At 46.0% G+C, this 25,908-nt stretch overlaps 2 protein-coding genes across 2 annotated transcripts; one reads left to right on the top strand and one right to left on the bottom strand.

Annotated features, from left to right (window-relative positions):
* Positions 1-385: 385 nt before the first annotated feature.
* hbs1l (HBS1-like translational GTPase) lies at positions 386-15,783 on the bottom strand. The gene is made up of 20 exons (XM_077737156.1): positions 15,629-15,783; positions 12,452-12,495; positions 10,624-10,797; positions 10,027-10,092; positions 9,808-9,936; positions 9,487-9,735; positions 4,675-4,783; positions 4,271-4,476; positions 3,692-3,857; positions 3,479-3,596; positions 3,247-3,393; positions 2,979-3,053; positions 2,535-2,652; positions 2,373-2,441; positions 2,002-2,106; positions 1,841-1,931; positions 1,662-1,770; positions 1,490-1,590; positions 1,268-1,412; positions 386-767 (listed from the first exon to the last, which is right to left on the bottom strand). The coding sequence occupies exons 3-20, from the start codon at positions 10,664-10,666 to the stop codon at positions 756-758; spliced, it is 2,058 nt and encodes a 685-aa protein (XP_077593282.1). The 5' UTR covers positions 10,667-10,797; positions 12,452-12,495; positions 15,629-15,783; the 3' UTR covers positions 386-755.
* myb (v-myb avian myeloblastosis viral oncogene homolog) lies at positions 13,932-18,704 on the top strand. The gene is made up of 13 exons (XM_077737186.1): positions 13,932-13,978; positions 14,956-15,073; positions 15,142-15,213; positions 15,295-15,387; positions 15,742-15,962; positions 16,123-16,345; positions 16,498-16,566; positions 16,663-16,767; positions 17,043-17,195; positions 17,272-17,366; positions 17,445-17,562; positions 17,633-17,719; positions 17,783-18,704. The coding sequence occupies exons 1-13, from the start codon at positions 13,956-13,958 to the stop codon at positions 17,939-17,941; spliced, it is 1,536 nt and encodes a 511-aa protein (XP_077593312.1). The 5' UTR covers positions 13,932-13,955; the 3' UTR covers positions 17,942-18,704.
* The last annotated feature ends 7,204 nt before the right edge of the window (positions 18,705-25,908 follow it).

Raw genomic sequence — 25,908 nt, 5'->3', positions numbered from 1 at the left:
CCCCCTCTGAATTGGCTTGAATTTTGACATTGTAGTCATCAATTAATCTTATTTAGCTTTTTTAGGAGACGGCACTTCTGAGTTGAATTTTAATGACATGTCATGTGACATGTTGTTTGTTTTTCCCCAAAGAACAATATTTGCTTACGACTTATCCTAAAACAACACAATAGTATCAACATTAACATTAAAATGGACTCATCTGGCGTGAGATGAAAGATATGGATGGTTGGGTTGAAGTCATTATGTAGAACTTTGTTTTTATACAAGTGTATTTCAATCATAATTGATGTGTCTCCCCCAAAATTAGTATTTTGTAATTTGGGTAAGTTGTCAGTGATTTTCTCTCTAAGTGCGGTTAAAAGACAAAGGAAAAGCAGAAAGCAGCTTTTTGTGAACATGGTTCTTTTATCTTCAACACTCCGGCGACCAATCCTTTCACATTTGGACGAATTTTCAGTCCAACACGGCTATAAATAATCAATGTTTTTGTTCTGCTGAGGCTAAGCTAGCTGCTAGCGCAAGTTGAGCAAGCGTGCCGCTTGAATTTGTCCCATTCTTTTCACAAACCACCAGTGGCATTAATCACTGTTGGCGTGGCCAAAGCCTGGACGTCGAGCCGGCCCTTCGTTCGTTTGTTTTTTGGGGGAAATGATGGCCGTGCTCCTTGGGGCTCGCGATTGCGTGATCGCCTGGACGAGACGCGATTGGCCGGGGCCGCCGCGGGGGAGGACGATGTCGACGGGATGGCGTCTTCATTCTTTGATCTGAAAACATACCATAATTCAATTGGCGCTGGTGGGGGTTTAGAAGCCTGGCAGGTTGACGGGTCGTGCTTTGGAGGGTGTTAACAACGAGTATTGACTTTATTCCCCTAAGGGCGCAATTTACGTTCCATAAATAGACATTGGAGGATAGAAGCTACATTTCTCATTTGGCTAGTTTTATTATTTAAACATTTTCACTATGTTGTGATACATTTTAAAAATATTTTCTTACTGCAGGAATTCCCCATAGTGTTCTATCTAATTTTCTGTGTTCTTTTCAATAATTCTCAGTATTTTGGAGTGAACTCGTGTGACCTGGAAATGATCATTTAGGCCATAAAAAGCGCGGCGGCATGGAATTTGTTCTCACGGTGACTATTACCCAGCCCCAGGATGAGAACGTGCCATTTCAAACCGCGGAATTTAGCGACAGGAAGCTCCTAAAGAATGTCAACAACGGATGACGCGGAATAACCGTCCGTGGCCGGCGGCTGGCATACCTCCGTGACCACTCCCGCGGCGATGGTGGATCCCACGTAGCGCAGCATGAAGCGCCCCAGCTCCTTAAAGTCTTTATAGAGCTCCAAGGCCACGGGCCTGTGCGTCTGGATCTCCACCACGGCGTTCATGCCTTTCCCCAAGCACCTTTGGGACGAGGTGGACAACGGGTTTACATTTGCGCTCCATTTTGGCCACAACGGCGCTTCGGAGGGGCAACTCACTTGGGTTTCTTTTTGAGGACCTCTCCGGTGCTCTTGTGTAAAATGCTGATGAGTTTGGTGATGGTGGCTGGTTCGCTCACTGTGCCATAATGCAATAGAACCTGGCCAAAAAAAAGGGAAAAGTAGCGTTGAGGAGGAGGAACGGTAAAAGAGCACCGTGTCTTTAACTTACCGGGAAGCCCTTGGTGATGGGCACCTCGAAATTGAAGAGCAGTAACCTGGCCTTGAAGCGGGTGCACACTCGGATGGGTTCTTTGGGATCGCAAAAAACGCAGCCCACGCTGAAAAGAAGTGGTGGAAACCACATGATCATCGGCCTCAACGGATAAGGGCGCGTTTTTTGGCGCTTACTTGATTTTGATGATGTCCATGCCGGTGACCGTCAAGCTGACGTGATCTCCGGCGGCGGCCCAATCTAAAGGCTGATCGTGGAGAGCGATTCCTGTTTTTTTGCAAGAAAAAGTCAGTCAGAGTCCAGCAGATGGCGGCAAGCTTCATTCCGCAAACCGCACCTTTAACGTGACACGTCTCGTTGGGTGGCATGGCCAGCAGTTTTTCTCCCGTCTGGATGTAACCCGCCTCGATCTTGCCAGTTACGCAGAAGCCTGAGCCTTGGTCTGGATGGATGGACAGACGGATGGATGGAGAGCCCAAATAAAAGCAGAGAGAGAAAAAACAACTGGAATGAAGTTTGCTTGTTTAACTTTTGTGTTAGGTTTTCTTTTGTGTGACTAAATTTTCCATTTATTTTACAAAATTGTAGTTCACTGTGCAATATTTGAGTTCATTTCATGATTCATTTTCATGATTCATTGTTCATTTTCATGATTTTTGTTTGACTATATTTACCTTAAATTATAAACATGACTTAACCTGACTGTACCTTTAAAGACATCAGACACGCAGAGTCGGAAAGGTTTGTCCACAGAGCGTTGAGGGGGCTTGAAGGCATCTTGAGAGAGAGGAAAAATGACATCAATGATAATGTCAACTCATTCAATATGAATTGATGGCCAATCCATTTGAAGGGTTACAATGTTCATACCGATCTGTTCCAGAAGGCTGAGTCCGGAATACCAGGAGGTGAGCTCGGGAAGGGAACACCTGGACTGGAGGTTTTCCCCCGACAGGCCACTGGTGGGGATGTAGAAAACGTCAGAGTCCTAGGATTGGGAGGAAAAAAATGTATATATATCAAGATAACATTCACAGAACAACAAAAGTGAGACTAATGGATAACTGGAGGACTTTGTGATACAATTGGTTTTTGAATGGTGATGTTTGAAAGCCAATGATAAAAAAATAAACAATAACCTGAAAAATTTAAAATAAACAGACGTTTAATTCAATTAAATTGGGAAGACTTGCTTGGACTGCCATCGATTAACTTTTCAGTGGGAAATGAATGACGCGAGAGGCAGCCAATGATGACAAAATACGGAGGCATACATTTCCTTTTGACGATATGGGCAATCCCACGTGAACCAACCTTGAAGCCGGCCTGCTTGAGAAAGTGTCCCAGTTTGCTGATGATTTCCTGAAAGCGCTCCTGCTGCCAATCCACCTGCGGGTACAGGAGTGGTCACACCAATTAAAAACGACAAACTATGCGTCATGGGAGTTAAAAAAAAAAAAAAAAAACATTACGGAGGGCATTCTACGCGAGTCGGGGCACGAAAGTCGCCGGACTGGCTGGGCGCGCGACAAGGGAGCGGTCGCATTTGCCCAAATCAATTTGAGAAAGAACGATGGCTGACCTGGTCCATCTTGTTGACGGCCACCGCCAGCTGGGTGACGCCCAGAGAACGCACCAACAGGCCGTGCTCTCTGGTCTGGCCGCCGGCCTCAAAGCCCGCCTCGAAGCCCCCTCGGCTGGCGTCCACCACCAGGACGGCCACGTCCGCCTGAGGACAAGGAACCCCGGGTTAATTCACAGTGGTACACTAAGAGAGAGACATTAGGTTTAGCGGAGGCATCCTTCCATCCTACCTGGGCAGCTCCCGTGATCATGTTGGGGATGAAATCTTTGTGACCGGGAGCGTCCATCAGCGTCACCACTTTGCTCTCGCTCTCAAACTTGGTCATGCCCACGTCCATGGTCACGCCTCTGTGTGGTTTTAATTACAAAGAAAAAAAGAAAAATGAAATGACAAGCTAGTCTAGAGGGTGAGGGTTAAGCGGGTGGACCACATGTCACCGTACCGGTCTCGTTCCTCGCCGGTTTCGTCCAACACCCAAGCGTAGGCGAACGACGCCTTGCCGGCCTTCTTGGACTCGCTCTCGTACTTGTGCATGGTGCGCTTGTTGACGTTGCCCAGCAGGTAGAGCAGGTGGCCCATCAGCGTGCTTTTACCCGCGTCCACGTGTCCTGCGACAGACAAGACAAAGGACGGTCAGGATGGAGGAAGAACTGCCACCCCGCCGATAACCAAAGTTTCGGGGTGGAGGGGATGATTACGATGATAAGAGGTGGCCCAGAGGAAGCCCGAGAGGTGACAAGAAAAGCGGCTGAAGGTGGAGATAGCGTAGATAAAATGGACGGCAAACGGAGGGGAAGGGAGAGTTTGACACAAAGGGAAAGCGACAAGTGAAACTTGACCAAAAGTGAACGCCAAGGTGCGTGAGAAAAACAATGGCGGAACGTTTCATAAGAGAGTGCAGAATGACGGCTACTAAAAGGAGAACGACGTCACACTTGAGATTGGCCGTAATTGACTTTGCCTACAAGTGAGTAGTAGCTCCCATGTAAAAATGGACGAATGACATGGTGGGTGGGCTTACCTATGACCACTAAATTCAACAGCGGTTTGCCTCCTTGTCGCTTTTCCAGTTCAGACTTGACGTCGATGGCCTGCCGGGCCTTTCCGGCCGAGCGGCTGGGAGTGGGAAGGCCGCTGGCCTCGTCTTCGTTGGAGCCCCTGGATGGCGTCTCGGGACGTTTGGGGGTGCTGACCTCCGGTGTGGGCGCCGTGCCGTTGTCTCCGCCACTGACAAAACAAAAAGACAATAGGCATTTGAATCCATTTTGATGATGAAAAGACAATATGTCAATCTTAAACATTCCCAAAAAATGTGGGACCTTCATTTTCAAGTATAATTTGTGCCCCAAAAAAAGACCTCCCAGTCTAAAAAAATGTCTACTGCCTGCCGTCCATGGCAATAAATGTCCAAGTTTTTTCCGGTACCTGGGCACGTCGAATCCCATGGTCTGCTTCTTGCCAGAGACGGTCATGCGAGCCACTTTGGGGAGGACTTCATAATCCAGTTTATTTTGCGAGACGTCTCGGCTTTTGGCTACAAAACACAGGAAGGGTTTGGCTTAGAGTTCGTTAGCTTTTGAACAATCCAGACCGAGAAGAAAAGAGCAGCCCGTGTCAAACAGGCTACTTGCGGATTTCTGTTTCAATTCAAAAAGCTGATGGGACAAAAAAGCCGCTTAAGATAGTCATACCGAGCCACTATTGACTCATTTGACGATGTCGTTGTGACTTTAAGGGGTTAAAATATAAAGTGCCTGCAGCCTCCCCTTTTGAAAAACTGTCAGTTCAATTTTGACAAATGCGCCACCATGGTGATGAGTTGGAAAATTAGCATGTTTTCTATGTCATTAGAAAAAGAAGACGCAAACATGCATTTGCACGCGTCGGCACAATTTTGATTGCAACCACTTGAGCTGTCGGACTGACTCGACAAAAAAAAGGGAAAAAGACCCCCTGGCTGTTCAAGTCGGCAGAATTTTATCTGCCATTATACACACAGCAAATATGGCAGATAAAAGAACAGAAAAAAGCAAGACTGAACACAGAATTGGAGCCAAAAAAAATGGTATCGATGCAACGCAAAAAAAAAAAAAAACAACCCTCGCTGCTTTGAGTTTGGCAATTATCGTCGTGGAACGTAACCGGTACTACTAACGGAAAAAGAATACAAAAGAAAAATGATTGAAGTAAACAGACACGAAGAAGCAACAATAACAAGAGACCTCCAATAGTTAGTTAGTTGTAAAACACCCGCTGCCAAAAGATGAGTCATGTTTACAAGTTTTTGTTTTTTTCAATTAATCTATTTGAATGGAATTTCTTGGGTTGTTTGTCTTACGGATTATGTCACAACGTCTTTTTTTACGGAGAAAAATAATGGCAGGGCCCTGAAGTTAGTGGGTTTTGGTGTGGGTCTATTTCAATTGGAAAAACAGACACAGATCAAAGATACGACTCATTAAATATTTCCCAATAATGCTTCTATTTGAAAGAATTAGCCAATTCAACACATTTGTTTTACAAAAACTGAATTCCTTACCAGTTCAGAGCTAAAAACAAAAAAAAGTCATTGATTAAAGACCCTTGGGAGCTCTTCTGAATGCGTACAGTAACAGCAATGCATCTATTTACACAAGATGGTATGAGTGGAGCGACTTGAATAACAACATAACGCCCTCCCTCCCTCCCTATCTTCAAGAGATGTTTGGCCTTGGTGGAGGTCCGCGCTCCCAGGCTACTCGTGTTTCTTTAGCACGCGTTGCACGTTGGCTAGCCCCAGGGCTGGCCGGCCAGGGGTGAGCTCCACTACAAACTAGGACTGGCCTTCTGGAGCAGGTTCTCGCATCGTTTACCAATGGTACCCCCCCCCCTCCCCCGGGGCCTAACCGAGCACAGAATAGCAGGAGCCCGCCCAGGATATGCAAATATCAGCCGCCCCCCTTTAAAACACACAAGTTAAATAAAATAGAAAAGGCTTCCAGTGAGTTATTGACAGCCACGTGGAGGTCAAACGGGTGACACAATTGTAAAAAAATGGTACAATTTCTGCGTTGGAAAATCTAAAGAAGTGACGCATCTGCTAGCTAGCACCTTTTGACCCACGATTCCTTTTGAAGACGAGACCCCGCGTGGGTTTCGGGCAGGATGCGGCGCTCGAGTAGAAAATGTCACCGTAGGCTCTCATTCATGCGACAGCCATGTTTGTGCCACCCACGATGGAAAAGTTGATGCCATTTTGGGGGGTCGCAGAACGAAGGCAAGGTTGTTATGATTGGTTAGCAGGTTTGCTCCATTTATATTTGCAATCGGAATACATTTGAGATTAAAGAAAGAAAAAAAAAACAGAGGTGAGGGAATTGAAGAGAATGCCCCAAAGTGTACACCAAAGTGAAGAGGAAGCCACCCAGAAATGCCCCAAAAGTATCAGGAAGTCAACCAAAAACAAAAGGAAGTGACCTGCAGATGCCCCAAAAGCCACACACACAAAAGCACCCACATTCATTTCGAAGGAAATTCCATTTTCGAGTTAATTCTATTTTTTAACCCTAACCCAAGAGAATGACTTCTATATTTTAAAGGCTTTTGTTTAACACATAAACTAAGTGGAGGCCATATTGAAAACAGGCTGGAGTACTTTTTGTGACTATCTGCTAAAAGCATCAATGCGTTTCATGGGCTCGACGGCCTTTGGAGGAGGGGGCGGGCGGGGGGTCGTCGGGGTCGCGTGTATAGTTTGGTGCACCTGCGCGGCGTTGACAGGCGTCAAGTCAAACGCTGGCCCACTTTAGAGAGCGCCACCGCGTTTAAAACCACGGCAAATGACTGGACGACTATCTCCCACATCAACCCGTATTTTGTCAGCCTGCATCGAAAACGCGGGTAAACACTCCGGCGCCGTTCGGCATTTGCTCGCTTAGAATGATTCAAAGCAAAACTTGATGCTGACTCACCGTACATATGAAAAACCAGAAGGTTACATGATTACATATCAAAATATGCTAGCGGGGCAAGCTAACCTGTCGAAGATGGCCGCCGTGAGTTTATAAATTTGCCTTTTACGACGAATCCAAAGACATGGGAGGTGGTGGATGTCAAACGTGATATTTAAATTCCCCTTTATTTAGCAATTAGCAAATTAGCATAGGAACCCCAGGCACGGCGGGGACACACCTACTCAAACACAATTCCCATTATTATGCTTTTAAGTCAACTCTATAACCTCATTACAATGATGTTGTGTATTATTCATATTTTAGCCAGCTCATGAGGGGAAAAACTCCAGGTGTCACTTGAGGCGCAAACCCCCCCACCCCCAAAAAGTATCAAGTGGCGGTATGGTTAGCTGATCCAGATCCAATGGTTGCACCTGCTAGTGACAACAAAACATTCTTTTGGTTTGCAAGTTCCCCAAAGCGAGAAAATATTATTTCAAATTCACTCGAGTGTGAGAAAAAATAGTCCTGAAAACATTTCTACACACACAACTCATAATACATCATCTGTAAAAGTGATTAAGACTTTAATTTAGCTGCCCCAAAACTAAGCAATACATAAAAAAATACAGTGGTTGCATTATTACGCAAAATTCAAATAAAATGTAAAATGACTTCTGATGCCAATTTCAACTTGTACATAAATTCATCATGAGAAATAAAAAAAAATTACATCATGTTATCCTACAAAAACTCTATTGGTCCAAACGGCACGACGGCTCTACCGGGTGAAGGCTTTTTTCTGATTGGCTTTCACAATGTCATCCGGCGACGGCGTATCAAACGCAAACGGCGTGATTTGCCCCAGCACCTGTTGCTCTTTTTCTGCCCTATTTTGAAATAGCAAGCGACCGCTGCCGGCCCCCCGCCCGTTTCCCGACTTTTTCGTTTTGCCGGGCCGCTTTTGGAACGCCAAGGCCACGGCAAAGACGGACGGTCGGGCGAAAACCCAAGACCGAAAAGCGCCCAACGAAGAGGGCGGCGGAGAGAAATCGTCAACGCTAGTCGCGAGGGTGCTCAAATCCGGGCGCCGCTTCGACTTCTGCGCGTCGAGGCGGCGCTCGGGCGCGTCCCCGCCTCCCGCTTTTGCCGCCGAACTGACAAAGTACTGCGACCCGTTTGCGGTTTCGCAGGTCAAACGCCAAGCCGTAGGAGGGGGTGTCGGAGCCACCGACGGCGACGGCCCCCCGTTAACATCAATTCGACTGTCGCTTAATTTGGTTTGGTGGCGCGAAGCTAGCTCGGACAGCGACAGAGTGGGCGTCGCCTCGGGTAATACTTTATTCGTTTTTCCCAAATCGGAGAAAAGCGGGTTCCGGTTGGAGTGCTCTTGGATTAAATCGGCTAACGAGGGGCTTCCGCCGCCGTGATTGGTCGAGGTCTCCCTCGTTAAAGAGGCGAGACGCCCGAATCCGGGCGGAGGAGTCGTTTTGACGCTAGGTTGCGTCACGACCAGGCTACTTAGCGAAGCGGAAAGTAGCGAAGGAGCCGAAGACGCGTTTAAAAACGACGACGCTCCCAAAGAGAAATTGCTGTTTAAAAAGTTCGACGGAGGTTGAGACATGAGCTGCGCCAAGCTAACGCCTAGCGTCCCGACCGGCGAGGGAATGTCGAGTTTAGGTGGGCCCGTGGTGTGTGACAAAGAGGAAAATGAGAGGTCTGCTTACCTTACGGAAGCCGATGACAGTTGAGGAAGATGACGGAAGGAGGGAGGGAGGGATGGCGCCATGGATACGTGGAAGAGAGGGAAAAGAGGCACTTTGTTAAAAAGGGGTCTTCAATTTGCTTGTGGCAACAATCAACTTCCATAGGAAATACACACCATTGTGCTTGAATACTTGTTGTAAGTGCTATCAACAATAATGTTTGCAACAAAAGAAAAAGGGTAGTGATGTTAATATGGTACACAAGTATTTCCTGATTTTGTTATGCTCCAGGCATTTAAGTCATATTAAACAAAGATGAGATCTCCAATAATATGTAACAATTTGTGGAGGTTGAGAAAAGAAAACAAACATGAAACTAGTAATTCATGCTTGAGCATTCAAACATATTTGAACTGGGAAGGCCCCTAGTATTTAAATGAGTAGATTGTTTTCATTATTCTGTAATTATAAAATGATTCTAAAAAATAAAATAAAAAGCCAGTGGCTAGTTTACATTTTTTAAGCTGCACCAAAACATGATCCCCATTTAAAATCGGCATTTTATTTTTCCTCCATTATCAGCAAGCAAATCCAAGTACCTTTCTCAATGGCCGCCGACTGCTTGCTTCTTTGCGGCAACGGCGTTTGGTCCTTGCTCGCTCTCTGGACGACATCGCCGGCGGCGGCGGGGGGGACGACGCCGGCCGTTTTGGGCTCCTCGGACAAGATGGCGTCGAGTGCCCTGTGCGGGTCAAATCCGCATTTGACGGCCGCCCGGTTCAAGGTAGAGTCTGGCACCGAGTCACCCAACACGGCCCTCATGTGGTCCAGGCACGAGTAAAGTTTGGCTGAGTGGGCAAAAAAAAAAAAAAAGATTAGTTTGGTGGAGTTATTAGATTAAGATAAAAAAAACAAGTTACCTTGATCAAGCGGGTCAAGGTTGTGGCTGATAGTCGGGGACATGGGGACGTCATCTTCGTATTCTTCTTCTTCCAGGGGCTCTTCCTTTGGCACTTGCTTCTCTCGACGAGAGTAAATGAACTGATTTGCTATGTAAAGAGGGAAAATGTAAGATTTTGGCGACGAACCAACTATCAAATAGTCCTGTTTTTGCCAGCCGGAGCTTGCATTCTACTCACCTGTCGCTGGCGATATACAGTAGTCGTCCTCCACAGATTGTCCATACACGTCATCATCATCAAAATCTAAAAATGGAAGATTAACAAAATTAGTATTGCTAAATGGAGCTGTTGCTCACATTGTTGTTCAACAACTTCAAGTAAACATATGGTAGCCTATTCACTGGTTTTGAGACAGTGTACACAAATAAACGCATTGTCCCATATCGGAATGATCATTGTATTCTGGAATCATCCTGAATGGCTGAGGGGCCACAACAAACTTGCTTCGCTGACGTGAATAACAACATGGCTACATGTTTACCGTAAGTGTGAACCTACATGTTCACATGTTAACAAAGAACACATTCTCGTAGGGACACAAATAAAATGTTGCGGTGGCTTCCAATATGACACGACAGCAATAAGAGAAATTCAGCAAGCTAACGTTAGCTAACACCAGTACTCCATTTAAAAACAAGAGGAATTTAGCTTCCTGGCTAACTAGCTTAGCATGTCGCTCCATTTAAAAACAAGAGGAATTTAGCTTCCTGGCTAACTAGCTTAGCATGTCGCGGCCCGAACGTGAGTTGCAAACTACTCGCCGAAAGAACATACCTTCGTCGTAGTTGTAGCCTCGGACGTTCCTGTGGCGAGACATTTTTGCAGAAGTTCCAAATGTCAACGGAATATATGGTCTATTCCTTTTGTTTGTTTGTTTTCGAACTGTTGTAGCATGCGTGTCATAGTCGTGGAGCCATTTCTTCTTCGCAACAGCCCATGCGCATCATCCTGTGGATGGAAACAAGAAATGTCGTAAACCATAAATGACGTAAACGGGACCGTTTTTTTTTAAAAATATTTTCAAAATATTATAATGTCATATATGAATTAGCGAATATATTTCCCACGTATTTATTAACTTATCAACATGGGCAACAAACACTTAGTGTTTTAACTAAGTTTTAAAAATACATCTGCTGAGGGGATAATAATACACGAAGTGCATGAAAAGTCAAATGTTTTTAGGACGACAGCAGAAAAGGCACCAAAGCGACGCAATGGAAATAGAAAATGCTGCAAGAAGTTGGAGGGCACGCTCATCTGATTTTATCTCCTAACCTTTCACAAACCGCAAAACATTGCAAAATACATTTTGTTCTTTTTGTGGACTCCCTTAATCCCAATGTCATTATTTGGCACGCTAATACAAATGACTACGTTGCTCCCGTCTTTTGTTGAGAAACGATTAGATGGATTGTACAGATGGATTGTGGCCAGATTGCCGTATAAATGGGGACATCATCACATTTGCCCTTTTGTTGACAAAAAAAATATCATTTATGCATCCACAGCAAGATGGAAGATTAGCATGTATAGTCAAATCCTGGAAATGCTCCATTTACCAACACATTTTTCTTCCACTTCCCAGTTCTGTACCAGTCATATCCTCGACTAAAAAGGGTCAATGACTTTATAAAAGACATATATGAGCTTTGGGAAGTTTTGTATAAAGGAAAAGTATAGTTGACATTTTTTTAAACGGGGTATTTAATAATTATACAATGTGACCTGCGAAAAAGATGAGAATAAGTCATCGGTTTCTGTTGATTTGAAGGCTTTTGAGTACTTTTGCGGCTAACATAGTCTAATGATCATTCATGGACTGTATGACCTGTTTTAGGCAGTAAATTGACTTGTCTTTGCTTTTTTTGCCAAGTCAAACAAGCATACAGGATCTCATATGTTTGGTTTTCCTGGCAGCCGATTGGCCGGTCGGGTGTGGGTCCTATCGGCAGCCCCGGAGCCATCTTTAACAACATTCAAATCAGCCGACCTGTCGTACACACATTAGGCTTTGAAAAAAAAAAGGGGGAAGCTCCGAGGTAAGAAGAAGAAAAAAAAAGTGGGCTTTTAACCTGCCCAATGACGCCCATGCAAATTCAAGGGATTTTTCTATCACTACTGCAAGTATTTGCATAGGTCGGCTCAGGTTCTTCTCAAATTTGGTTTCAGATAACAAGATGTAGTTTTTCAACGATAGCCTTAAGGTGCAACGCTACAGTTGAAGGCCTATTTGAGGGCGGGGGATTCTTTTGCATAAGTGCAAATTCAATTGAAAAGTTAAAGCTAAGCTACCATTAGTTAAGTATGTCTTCTAGGTGACTACTACAACTCCCTTTCTCTCTTCGGCTTTACATCCAAAAAGAATCAATATGTGGCACCATTTTTGATCTCGCATCAATAAAATGGCAAAATAAATGTAAGCTTAACCTTGAAAGTGAGCCAAAAATGCCTTCAAATCAACAGAAAGCCATCTAAAATGTAGACGACCGCGGAGTGCGGCAAAAGCAACACTATGTGACCTGTAACAACTCCAACATTAACAAGGACGTGACCCAAAATGAACCCATAGAGGTCCAATGGAGCTAAACTGAGGACAAACCTTTTTTTGGGGGGCCAGGCCAGTCCAAAGGAGGAGCAGCGTCTCTAAAAACAAAAACAAAAATAGGGTTAACAAATGATATCCTCAGCATTCAATTCTTCATAAACATGTTTTTGGATCATTAAAAAGTGCAAATGTTTTTTTTTTGGTTGGGTGTACCCCCCCCCCACCCCATCAAAAACCCAGTGGAGGAACTCTTTATCAGGCCACTATTTTGATGAGCGCCCCGGGACAAAAGGCTCATCGGGGGTGATGGTAATTACAAGTGAGCGGGACAATACGGTCGCGTATGGAGGAACTAATACAATGCGAAGACAAATTTATACAAATAAAGCGCTGACCCCCCCTCACTGAGTGAAAAGAGAAGAGAGGGCAGGTGGGCGGGGCCAAAGCAGCAAAACAAAGTGATAATGCGCCCAGTTTACAGAAGAAATGAAAGCACAAATCATCTTTCCCCAAAAAGCCAGCGGACCGACCGGCCTAACCTGTTTCCCCTTCCAAATAAGTCATTGGCGCTTTTTTTTTTGCTTCCAATTCGAGATAAGAAGTTCAAACAAAGGCAGCGGACGATTGTTTTGCGTAGCGTGAGCGGACCCGGACGGCTCGCCGTTTTGTTATCGGCGGGCCCTTCGTGAAAAAGATAGCGGGCCGCCAGCGCCACTTCACTTTCCTTGGCGGCGTGTGCCAAAAGGTCATTCCGCAATTGTTGACTTGGTTACTTCCTTCTCCTTTGCACAACAACCACAAGTGAACACACTTATTTCAAATGGAAGAGAGACGAAATGGCGAGAGCGCCATTAGACGTTCTTGGCCGTCCGTGGCGGGAAAAGAGTTGGCTAACAATAGGGGAGATGCGTTCGAGGCCTAAGAAAATGAGCAGGAATTTAGGAATGCGCTCGTGTTTTTCAATATTAGCGGTTTAGTGTTTGTCACAAACGTTAAAGCTTTTTGGAGATTAAAAACAACGCTAAATAAATTGACTTTGGTGCGTAAATGAGGGAGTTGGCTATTTTATTTACATTTTAACGCTAACGCTTAAAATATGACAAATGAAGTAAAAAAAATAAATGTTAAAGCCCTTTCGTAGCATAAATGAGACTTTTGTGCGTGAGAGTGGGCGTTTCCTTGTCATTAAAGAAGGATTTTTTTTTTCAAAAGCAGCAGAATTCAACTTGAATGGTCACTTTAGTGTCAAGTTAGTTCCCCGCGTGGTCTCCTTCAAGTGTCCAGACTGAAAGAACAGAAGTGTGGGCGCATGCGCGTGGAAGGCGCGCAAAGTACCGCCAAAATGACCGGGGCTTGAAACGCGAGGAGGAGGAGGAGGAGGAGTACGAAGAGGAGGAGGAGGAGCCGGCGCTGCCGTAGTAGTAGTAGTAGTAGAAACTGAAGTGGAGTTTAAATTAATGTCAACCTGCGATCTTGCCGGGAGAGCAAAGACGGCGGCTCACACTCAAAAGTACGTACGGCGGAATTGCAGCAGAGCACCCCCGGGGGGACCACTGACATGACGAGGCGCCCCAGAAACAGGTACACATTATCAGCTTTGGCTTTTTTTTTTTTGCCTGTTTGGTCGCGCGCCACTTGCCTCACTTTTGTAACAACGTAGCGTAAAGTTAACAGCCTGTGTTTTTATTCCCGTGGAGGCAGCGGGAATGCGCTCACGTGCACGGCAGGTGCTGCCACTGCTGTCATTACGTCGTTACGCGGCAGGATGGATGGCTATTTGGATGATAGATGATGGCGCTATTGCAGAGAAATTTGCTATAGCTTAGCCTCATTCATTATTGTAGGTATTTTTATGGCATGGCTCGGTTGGATCAAAGCCAGCCGCGGGAATATTTTCACTTTCGCGTGTGGTTTAATGATTTAGCCGAGCGCTAAGATCAATGCTTGTGGTCTTTTATGGCCGTGGCTAACGTGGGAAAAAAATCTAAAGCTGGCTACTCAACAAAAAAAAAGCTGTCTCAAGATAAAGTGGCCAGAAAATGTTGTTTCATCTTTCAAAGGTGACACGGCTAATCTAGCCATCACGTCCACGCTGCAAAAAATGGGGTTAAATGTTTGCCATATTTAAAAAGCTCTCGTTTGTAAGGTCCTTACAAAAAGTTTGCTTTGAAAAAGAGTTCCTCAAAGTTTTGTTCTCAAAAAGACGCGCATGGCCAGCGAATGGGGAAGTTGCGGAACAATCTCCTACACCTGAGAGAGCACTTCCCGTTCACCTGTCGCCACCCGCGCCGCCTCGCCATTGGCCACGGCGGGGAAAAAGGGTGTGTCAGACGGCGCACAATGCGGCCGGCACGTCTCGACACGCCGGCCTCGCAAAATTACCGGCGCGTGTGCCAATCTCAGTATCTGTAGAAACCAAAAACACGAGAACCCGTTTGCCCGCCGTCCCACTTAACCCCCCCCGACTTCCCTCCCTCCCATCTTGGCAAAACGCCATCACTCAAACCGGACCGGCTTGGCGATGAGGTCACCATTGATGTGTCTCCTTCCTTCCTCAGCGTTTACAGCAGCGAGGAGGACGAGGAGGACGGCGAGTCCTACGACCACGACTACGACAACCCGTCGTCGAAACCCGGGAAGCGCCACCTGGGGAAAACACGCTGGACGCGAGAGGAGGTAGGCAACACACGCGGAGGGCGGGGGTCATCGTTGGCTCCCAAAACTAATCGCGATTGGCTGGCCAGGATGAGAAGTTAAAGAAAGTGGTGGAACTTCACGGATCGGACGACTGGAAACTCATCGCCAATTTGCTCCCGGTAAGAAGGCGCTTTTTTTTTTGGAAAGACGCGAGCGAAAAGGCGCTCTAAGTAAGGGATGGTTTTGCTTTATCTGGCCAGAATCGTACCGACGTGCAGTGCCAGCACAGGTGGCAGAAGGTGCTCAACCCAGAACTCATCAAAGGGCCTTGGACCAAGGAGGAGGACCAGCGGGTGAGGAAACATTGCGCTAATAGTTTAGTAGAAGTAGTAGTTTTAATTAATTCGGAATTTGGAGCCCACTCTTTACGCACAATCTATTTTATATTTAGCTAAAATAAGGTTGAAATGAGCCCCATTGAAGGACTGTGCAGAAACTTGAATTTTAATCTCTGCCGTCTATCATTTTGAAAGTGTATGTGGTGCTGCTGGTGAAAAGGTGAAAATAAATCAAGGTGCATTTAACACCACTGACCTGCCAAATGCGTCCAGGTGGCGCAGTAATCATTAGCCCGGAAAGTCCCCGCCCGGAAGGCAGGTGTTTCTCCTCGAGAGCTTCCTCGAGCCTTTTTCTTTTTTCCCCGGCAGGTGATCGAGTTGGTGCAAAAGTACGGCGCCAAGCGCTGGTCGGTCATCGCCAAGCACCTGAAGGGCAGAATCGGAAAACAGTGTCGTGAGCGTTGGCACAATCACCTCAACCCGGAGGTCAAGAAGACCTCCTGGACCGAGGAGGAGGACCGCATCATCTACCAGGCGCACGAAAAGTTGGGCAACCGCTGGGCCGAGATTGCCAAGCAGTTACCCGGGAGGTGAGATTATGATAGGTCTATCTAGCATTCGGAGTGAATTGAAAGGGAAAACTGTCTTGTTAAGTATTTTTTAAAAGTCCTATTCGCCAAAAAAAGAGAGTAATAGACATAAGACCGGTCCTATTTTGAAATGAAAATCCTGTTTTTGTCTCAACTTTAGAACGGACAACGCCATCAAGAACCACTGGAACTCCACCATGCGACGGAAGGTGGAGCAGGAGGGCTACCTGCAGAGCGTGGGCGCGGCTAAGGCCGCCGTTGGCTCGCCGCTGGGCCACGGCTACGGCCACAAAGCCGCCGCCGGCGCCCACCTGATGGCCTTCCCGCAGCACTCGCCCGCCTCGCCCATGCACTACGCGTCCTACGCGGCCGACGCCCCACGGGTCAGTTGGCCTACCTCTCCTTCCACTGTCATCGAGGCTATTGTACGCGTTGCTAGCATCTTTTTAAAAGAAGCTATAGGCTGTTTTGATAGAAAATATGGCAATATATATATATTTCTATATCAGCGTGTACTTGTGATTTTGTTAACCAGGTGCCTTTCCCCATGGCCTTACACATCAACATCCTCAGTATCCCTCAGCACGGAACCGCTGCTATACAGGTACAAAAACAAATAGCATTTTAGATAGAATATTTAGATTTTTTTTCTTTTTAAAGAAATGTCTAAAGTGGCATTACTTTGACATTTTGGCTTTAGAGACACTATAGCGAGGAGGACCCGGAGAAGGAGAAGCGAGTGAAGGAGATCGAACTGCTGCTCATGTCCACGGAAAACGAACTGCGCGGACAGCCGGCGCTACCGGTGAGTGGCCTAAAACAAAACAAAAAACAAAAAAAAACAACATTGACAGAAAGATTGACGGGCGCAACCAAGCTTAGCGGTTACCGCCGCGCTCTATGCAGAGGAAACATCTGGGGGGGGCCGTGACGAAACAGGAGCGGACCCCCCCCGTCCCCCCCTTGCGCAAGGGCCGCTCGCCCTCCTGCCAACTTCACTTCCCTTTTTCACGCCCGCTTTTCTCTCTTTTTTTTAAATTGAAATTGTATTTTTTGTTGTTGTTGTTGTTGTTTACCCAGATCAACTCGCCGTACCCCGGCTGGTCCGGCCACGGCTCGGACGCCTCGTTGCCCCCCCGCCGGGACCAGAGCGGCCTGCCCGAGGAGAGCCTGTCGGCCTCACGGGCGCACGGGGGCGCCATGCCCGAGTTCATGGAGTCGGTCATTGACTCGGTGAGTGAGACTCCGATGGCGTGAAAACTAATTGAGGACATTTCAAGGTTTAAAAATGGCCATTATTTTTTGCCAGTTGCTCAACCAATCGATGAGCCCGGAGCACTCGGACGTGGAGCGTCTGACAATGAGCACGTTGGTGGACGTCAAGCCTCCAAAGGAGAGCGACACGTGAGTGAGCCAACGAGTATCTGTATCGATTTAGATTTTTACCTGGACGACTTTCCAAATGGACTTTCTGGGGCGCAGGTTCTCGACGAGCCCGAACCTTCTCCGGCCCACTCGGCAGATGGTGGAGTCCATCAAGCAGGAGCCAATGGAATGTGCCATCGAGTTGGCGCCGCCTCTGAAAAAAATCAAACAGGAGGTAAGAATTGGGCAATGAGTCCTCTTGTTATTTTGTTTATTAATTTATTTTTTTTGGGGGGACTTTTCAGGTGGAGTCTCCGTGCGAACGCAGCCCGTACATGCAGTGGGAAGCCCAAGAGCTGTTCTCGCCAAACGCTCGGGCGCAGGAAGTACCGGTAAGCGCCACAATTTGGATTTAGGGGGGAAAAAGCAGAGATTGACACTTTTCTAACCGATAGGACTTGTTGGCGAGCTCGCCGCTGAGCCAAGACGGACACAAAGTGTACCTACCGCCGCTCAACGTGTGGGAACGCATGGCGGTGGGAAGCGTGACGCCATCCCAACAGAAGCACATCAAGTACGCCAACGCCTTTTCCGCCGAGACGCTGGTGGCGTAAACGCCAAAAAAAAAAAGAGGCTGGCTTTGGGTTTGTTTCGCTCCTTTTTTTTTTTTCCTTCTGGGGAGATTTCATTAGCGACGGGCTACCAATTCTCATATTAATATAAAGAACAACTTGATTAATTTATTTTCTGTGTTTTGACGGTGATATCTTTGCTATTTTTTTTTATTTTCTGAACTTGTACGCCATTAGCCAGCGTTGCGCCGGAGAATTTGGGCCACGCTTTTTTTTTTGCGTGGCACAAACGTTCTGTCGGATTGTTGGACAATTTTAGTATTTAAGTTGTCCTCTTGGTGATTCAAAACTGACCTTTTTTTTGTGGAATTGTATTTGAACAAGCTGCATCGATGTCAGGGGTGTTTTACGCAAAAAGTATTAACCGTTTACCGCATGGTCACCTTTTTTTGTCCGTTTTACGCATGGAAAGAACAAAGGTTTTCAATATTTGTGTGGACGCCGTTTTGTGAAAAGGCAGATGCACTTGAATTGATTTCAAAGGACGACAAAACACTGAAAATGAACGACTATGCATGTTTTGTATTCGAATATTTTGGTTACGCATTTTCAATCTGGGTGACCCATTTCAAACACTGTCTTTTTTTTACATTTTGCTATTTGTTTTTTATGACATTTTTTTTTATAATGTTAGCTTGTGCAGAAATCATTTTTTTTAAAGAAAAACCAAACCTTTATACAGCCAAGTTTTGACATTTTTATACTTTTCTATACTGCTAGTCAATAAAGTTTGCTGTTTTTATGACGTGGTTTTGACTCACTTCATTTTTTTTATCGGCTTATCTGAAAGTCGACAACCATCGGCGACCGATCCGACGAGACCGATACATTTATCGCGGCGCTACACAAAGACAAATAGTGGCAGAAAAATCCCCGAGCAAAGGGCAGCTAGACACTTGTGGGAAATGCTCATATCAATCAACAAGTATTTATGAAGGAGGTGGGCGGAGCTGGCGGAGGTGGTGGCACAGATTAGCACTTAGTTAAATAGCTAACTTACAAAAAGGGGCCAAAAGCAAGATATGCGGATGTCTTTAAGATAGAAAAGCAGAAGTTGTAAAAGGCCGTCAATTTGAGTTTGTTTTTTTTTGGGTTTTTCTCTCTCCCCCCCCCCCCCCCCCCGAGCTGTCCTCCTCCTTTCCCTTTTCAAATCAAACGCGTCTGTCGTAAGCAGATTGGCTCATAAATTCAGTTTGCCGTGTCGCAATGGATTTATAGCAGGACGTTGCAGAAGAAGCAGCGGCGGCAGCGGACGGACGAGCGGGCTCCGGCACCCCTTACCATCGCCGCCACCTTACTTGTATACTACTCAAAATGTGTATGGTGGGCGGCCTAGATTAGTGGGGTCTGATTTCCTCATTCCCCGGCCGCTCTTGCGGTGGGAGATACCAGGGCGGCGGGCGCTGGGTTAGGAGGGACGGCCGCCCTGCTCAAGCCTGATAAACAGCCCGCTCGGTGCTATCGTTTGTCTAAGGTACCAATAGCGGGAGGAGGAGGAGAGGGAGGAGGGGGAAAAAAAAAAGGCCAAAAAAAACATTGGACAATTGTACACAAAATTTATGGCCATATTTTGCCTCCCAAAATGGCGTGAAACACTAAGAATAAAAAAGCCCTTGTTTTTTGCGCTATATACCTAAGTGAATAGTGTCGTTTTGTAGGTACCTGTTGCTGGCTGGCTGGCAATATTTTTGGATTCTTGGAGGGCGTATCGTGATCCACTTTTGGAGGACTTGGACTTGTTTCCAAATATCGGGACAGCCCTGAAATACATGAAAAAAAGACAAATGTCAATTACATTCATCACCAGATGAGGCAAACTACTTCAAATTCATCACCATGTACTTTTCTCAAATTTTCAAGGCCCCCCCATCGACAGTGGCACTTCCCCCCCCCCATGACCTATGTACGGCGTTATCGTCCGAGGCCTATCTCCGACGGGCACATGTGGTATGTTTTGTTTTTTTGCCCCTTTATTTGTGGGCTCGACAAAGCAGGGGAAAAAAAAAACGGTCCGCCAACTGAACCAACGCGGGGTGAAATCTGGACGCGGCGTAGACTGTTAGCCGGGAGGCCTAATCGGCCGCCCCGCAGCGCCAACAGTCGCCACGTCGGGCGGGCGGGCGGGGATGCTATCTGCTCAATCTGGCCATTCTTCGCGTGTGTTTTTGCGTGTTTGTGATTGGAAAACGTTGACGTACTCGAGTATTTTGACTACATGACATGACTTGAAAAATTCCTATGTGATTTTTACAAGCAATACTTTAACTTTGTAATAAATATTGGACGTTTAGAGAAAAAGGTGAAACGATTGTATTTGTTATTTTGTGACTTTTCCCAGCATATTTAATGGCCGGCTGCCGCCCTGCCCTGCCGCCCTGCCCTGCCGCCCTTCCCCGTCCCACCCTCCCCCGGTGGTCTGGCCGCCCGCGTTCCATTGTTGCGTCTAAGCGATGCTGACAAGTGGATTCACATGTGGCCATCACGCTCCACTTGACTGATGCGGACCACAAAAAATTGACCTTGAACTCATCAGGAAAAAAAAGAAGAACACAATTCCGACCAAGCGCGAAGCCTCTTGTCATACAAAATGGCCGCCCTGACGTCAACACCTGCGAGAATGAAAGACTACAAAAAAGTTAGAATGTAAAATAAGCCATTTTAAACAATTCTAGATTGAAATTGAAGTATAATACACAACCGTTTAACCTCTTCCATTGATTTAAATTGACGCAAGACCAAATATTCAAGTTAAACCTAACTTGAGCGGAATATTGGGCGTGTGTTTGTGTGTGTGTGTGTGTGTGTGTACATGTTAATAATAGGCTTGTGGAGAAAAAGCCTGTGGGCTCAACAGTCGCCATTTGGAAAAAAAAAAAAGAACAAAAGCAAATACGCAAAAGGCAAAAAAGAGAAAAGAAAAAACAACAGACTAAAAAAAAGTCTCCATTTTGGACAGTGTGTTGATGATGGCCCCGCAAAGGGTTAAATGAAAAAGTGGCCTTGTTTTGGGCGCTTGGCAGGTGAAGCGCGGCCGCGCGGCGCTAACCGCTAAGTCGCTAAGTTTACCCAACAATTTGCCCGTGTTGACAGTCAACAAGAGTCCACCAGGCGTTCGCCTCGTAAATAAGGAGGAAGAAACAATGGCCTGCCTTTTCTTGGGATCTCTCTTTTGGGGGGGGGGTCTTGGTGAGCGTAGCGCCACGGCTTATCTGGCCTCGCACCCGTGCGTCGTGGTCACGCCGCAGACCAGCCAACGGGGCCAGTGTTGACTGGTGATAAGTTGACTGGGAGCTCTGTGGTTTTGGCCTTTGTTACACGTGGGGACAAAACGGGGGGAGGACGGGGTTAAGGAGGACATTCGATCCAAGGGACCCCCCCTCAAATTGATGCCTCTATTAAAGCTGTCAGAATATACAGTAATCCCTCAAATATCGCAAATGATATTTACCTTTATTATAGCTTCCCAATGCTAGTAGCAACTGCTAACAAGTTTCTGCGTGGATTTTCCACACTTTAGGTATTTTTAAAAAGATATATTTTTTAGATATAGAATAAGACAGGGCAGACTTTGTGGGCTTTTGCGAGATAGCCATGGGGAAATCCCCGAGAAAGCAGCGGCATTTGCATTGCGCGCAACAAGGAGGAGGAGGCCAAATCTTATCCACTCACCGCGTACCATCTGCCGCCTTGGCGTCTTTATCAGGGAGTCCGTTGAAAGACGGGATTCCCGCTCCATCTTTCCTCCACACTGAAAGAGAAAGGCCAAAGAACAAAGGCAAATTAGCCGCACGTGAAGATTCAGCATGAGGAACTTAGAGAGAGGGAGACTTCATCATCAAAACAACAACAACAACAACAATACCATCCTAGCTGTAAATAGAGAAAAAACTTTTTTTTTGTCACTTGTCATCTATTATGGCAATTATTTTTTTCAAAAGACGCTCCCCAATGATGGAGTGGCAGATGTTTGCGGGAGGGCAGAGATGGGATTGGCAAAACAGGAAACACTGGCTTTTGATAAGGTGTACACACCCAAAAAAAAAAGCGAAAAAAGAAAAAATATGGATAGGAGAGGGACGGTGGGAAGGTGGCGTCATGTAATAATTGTCACACCGGTCCGGCTTCTTCTCCGTGTGCCGCTCGTCCTGATCCACAGGAAAAATTAATAGCGCCAAATTTCCCATTCAACGCACGGCTGCCGTCCAATGGCTTTAGAGGGATTCAAATTCAAAAAGAATTGAAGCTACGTCTATGTCTGAATGGACATTTGACATGGGGAATGCTGGTACTTGTCACTTGGATGACGTGGGATTGCGGTTCCGCGCTGAAGACAGCCGGATGTCGGCGCTGTGCAAACAGCGCCCGTCCGGCCTTCTTCTATGGCCCGTGTTTGCACAAGACGTCGAGCGACAGAAAAATGGAGGCATCTGATAAACATCTCCCAGCAACATTGACGTCCCTTGAGGGGGATTTTCTTTTTCTTTTCCTTTCATTTCTTTTTGGAAGCAAACAGAACCAGCAATGGACCCGTGGCCTCATGCAAAAACATGCAAATCACATGCAAAGAGTGAGTTGGCATTTTGGGGAGAAAAATTCCCACCTGCCGCAGCCACCACAATACAACATAAAAAAACACTTTGGGACCAACAAGTTCATGGCCTTTTGGGGGGGTTGCCTTTTTGTTTTGGGTGTCTGTTGACGGGCGATGACAAATATTACAATTTTATGGATGTCAATGGCCGTGACAACAAAGTTTTAAAATCCCTCGGGCGGAGGGAACATGAAAAAAAAAAAGAGAAAGTTTATTTTTTCTCGTGGGAACTGGAGGTACGTGGCCCGATCGGAATCCCGTTTTTCCGGGTCCGGAGCGCCCGTCAAGTCCCGACTCGCACTGGCTAGGGAAGGAAGGTCTTCCTGCTGGGCCGGATCCGGCCCAGGGGAGGGCACGGCACGGCGAGGCACCCAGCCAAACTTTCGATAGCCATATTCAAAACCGGCTGATTGTTGCTCAACTTGTTTTTGTTCATTCAAATACTAAGAAGAAAATAAATTGGGATTTTTGTTAATGTTTCACTAACAGTGCTCGACGTCAAATTCATTTTTGGAGCCCAATGAGTTCAAAATGCTACAAAATGGAGCAAAAACGACATAATTGTATTTTTATTTAAACAAAATGAGGGGTCACTGGGTCCGTCCGACAAGAAGAAAACAAACTAACGTCTTTTATTGAGCTTTGCTATTGTTTTTCTGTTTTTTTTGTTTTTCTTTAAGTACACACTTCCCCTCCAGGCGACAAGTTCCTCACCGTTTGACAAGAGCTACGAGTACTACGAGTACTCGAGTTGTTTTGTAAGAGCAAAGAGGAAGGCGCACGTGTCTGTCACTCACTCGCTTGTGATGCAACATTGTTGACCTTTAACCCCAAGAGTAGCCATCATTTCAATGTAATCACGAGTAGCAAATATTTATAATAATTTACAAAAATATATATATTTCGTATATGCCTCAATATTCTCAGATATGCTAACTTTAATTCCCTAAACTTTGCCTTAAACCAAGGGAGTTTCTTGGGAAAAACTGCCCTCTAGCGGACAGGGTTGGAAGTGCGACAACATTTCAAATCAGGTCATAAATAAGATGAGATATTCATCAACATAGTGGATTGTTTTAATTCTGCATTAATTCGTTGGGAGTTAAAATCATTCGACTGTGAAGCAGAATGCAGTTCGACTATTTCACCCGCAGGTGGCAATGTTGGCACGTGTACTGAGATACAAATATTGGAGCTTCTGTAAAATGAGGAATTAGCTGCAAAGTTGGAAACTACAGAAAAGCTCATTAATTATTTGTTAATTATTCTTCCAAAAATAATATTTTTTAACATGGCATTTGTTTTTTGATATAAGATGTTTAGCTTAAAACCCCTTAATACAAATTTGATTGCATTTATTTAAAAATTAAATTGGACCCTGTTATATATATATTTTTTTTTCATGTATTTAATTTGTTGAGACGTTTGCATTTAGTATTATTTTGCAAGGAGGTGATTTTCTAAAGCAGTGCCACGACGGCCGACGTGTGCAAATTTTCCAATTAGGGCGCTTGTGAAGAAGTTTGCGCGATGTAGCGGGATGAATAATGACGGCGGGCGGCGGGAATTAACCTTTTAATGCGTCTTGCCTCATAAACACGCTCATTGTGCAAAAAGGCCCCCACTATATGAATCCCACGTCGGAATTATAAGCAGGATATCTGCGTCATTGCAATTCAGACGGATGGAGTGGAAATGACATTCCTTTATTCAATTTAGCATAGGACGGCGGCACGCTTCAAAGGCCAAATGAATTGACGTCTTCTAAATGTGGAAGGAACGGGTGACCTGGCGGAAATGATACATAAGAAGTTCTTTTTTTCCCCTGAAAATGTGACATTTTAAAGCACTCCTGATTGATTGTACTACTACGACGAAGACGAAATAGCTCCGAGGACACGGGCCCCCCTCCCTCCACTATAAGGTGATGACTCATCGGGGGGGAAGCTGTCAGACATTTTATGTTAGCCAAGTAATCTGGCTTGAGGGACACAATTTAGCACCCCGCGCATCTTGGAAATAAGAATCTAGCGACGGAATTGCTGCGTCTTTATGGACATGGCTTCCTGAGATTTTGCCAAATTTCATGTTGCTCAGGAAAACTGTCTCGGGGGGCTACATTTTTTTAATTTTTTAAAGCACCGCAAAGATTTCCGAAACGACCGTCTAGCGTTAGCTTGAAAGCGCAAAGGCGAAATGGCGACGTATTTATGGGGAGGGCCTCGGAAAAAAATGTCTGGAGGGGCTAAAATTACTTTGACGGATGCCCCCCCAAAATCTGTAATATGACCATCAAGTGGCCGCCAGCCAACTTCTCTCGACTTTTTTTTTTTTTACGAGTCTACTCGTGATGGAAGCGACTGTCGAGTTTGTTGTTGCCGGGGGGAACGAGCGTTCGGGGCAAATTGTTGGACAGAAATGGCGATGGGGTCAAGGGTCAGGCCATAAACTTTGCTACTTATTGGTCCCATAAAGAAAGCAAAATAGAAAAAAAACTTACTTATTTCTTGACACTTCTTTTTGATCCAAAGACCCGCCTTCTTGCGCTCTTCCACCTGGACGCACAAAAAGAGACATGAGGACGCCGTCGGGATGGACGAGGCCGCGCTATCGCCCGCGTAACATCTGCCGGGCGCGTGCCGGGGGCGCTATATCACGAGTTTCCTTCTGCCGCGGCGGGGACGTGACACGTGCCATCGTGTTGGTCTTTGGTGGGGAAAATGAAGACAAACGAGGACGGCGTCTGAAAGCAAGGCCTGGCACGCTTTGATAGGCCGTTATTTATTCATTGCGGAACACTGAATTCGATATTTCAATGCATTTTTAACATCCAAATCTCGGGCTTATTTTGGAATATTTTAATTGAATATCATGTTTTGAAATGTCTTGAATTATTTGTGAGGTTGCAGACCATTTGAGTTTGTTTTTTGAAGGGTGGTCATGATTTGGAAATGAAATAAAAATGTCTCCGGTTGACGCGCTCCTCCCCCTTTGGCTTTTTATTTGCTTCTTTAAAAATGAAAAACATCCCCGGAAACGTTGTCTGATCTCCGATTGGCCGTGGGACTTGCTTTCGCCTGTACACGGCACCCCCCACCCCGCTGGCGGAGGAAAAGGGCGTCTGATCTTCAGCGGCGCTCTCTGATCCGCGCATGACACATCAGATGATTTTAAAAAAAAATTCCCCCCAAAAAATGATTTAAAATTACGAAGACGAGTCTGGATTTTTTTTGATAAGTGTTTGTTGGGAAGCGGCAGCGGCGTTTGGGGCTCATGAATAAGCCATGGCTGTTTAGAGTGGCGTTCCACCGCTGCAATATTGATGACTCGCCGACACGTTGGCGGGATCGCCGGGCAA

This window comes from Stigmatopora nigra, chromosome 2, assembly GCF_051989575.1.
Source record: "Stigmatopora nigra isolate UIUO_SnigA chromosome 2, RoL_Snig_1.1, whole genome shotgun sequence".
NCBI lineage: Eukaryota > Metazoa > Chordata > Actinopteri > Syngnathiformes > Syngnathidae > Stigmatopora > Stigmatopora nigra.
This window is presented reverse-complemented; position numbering and strand designations above follow the sequence as displayed.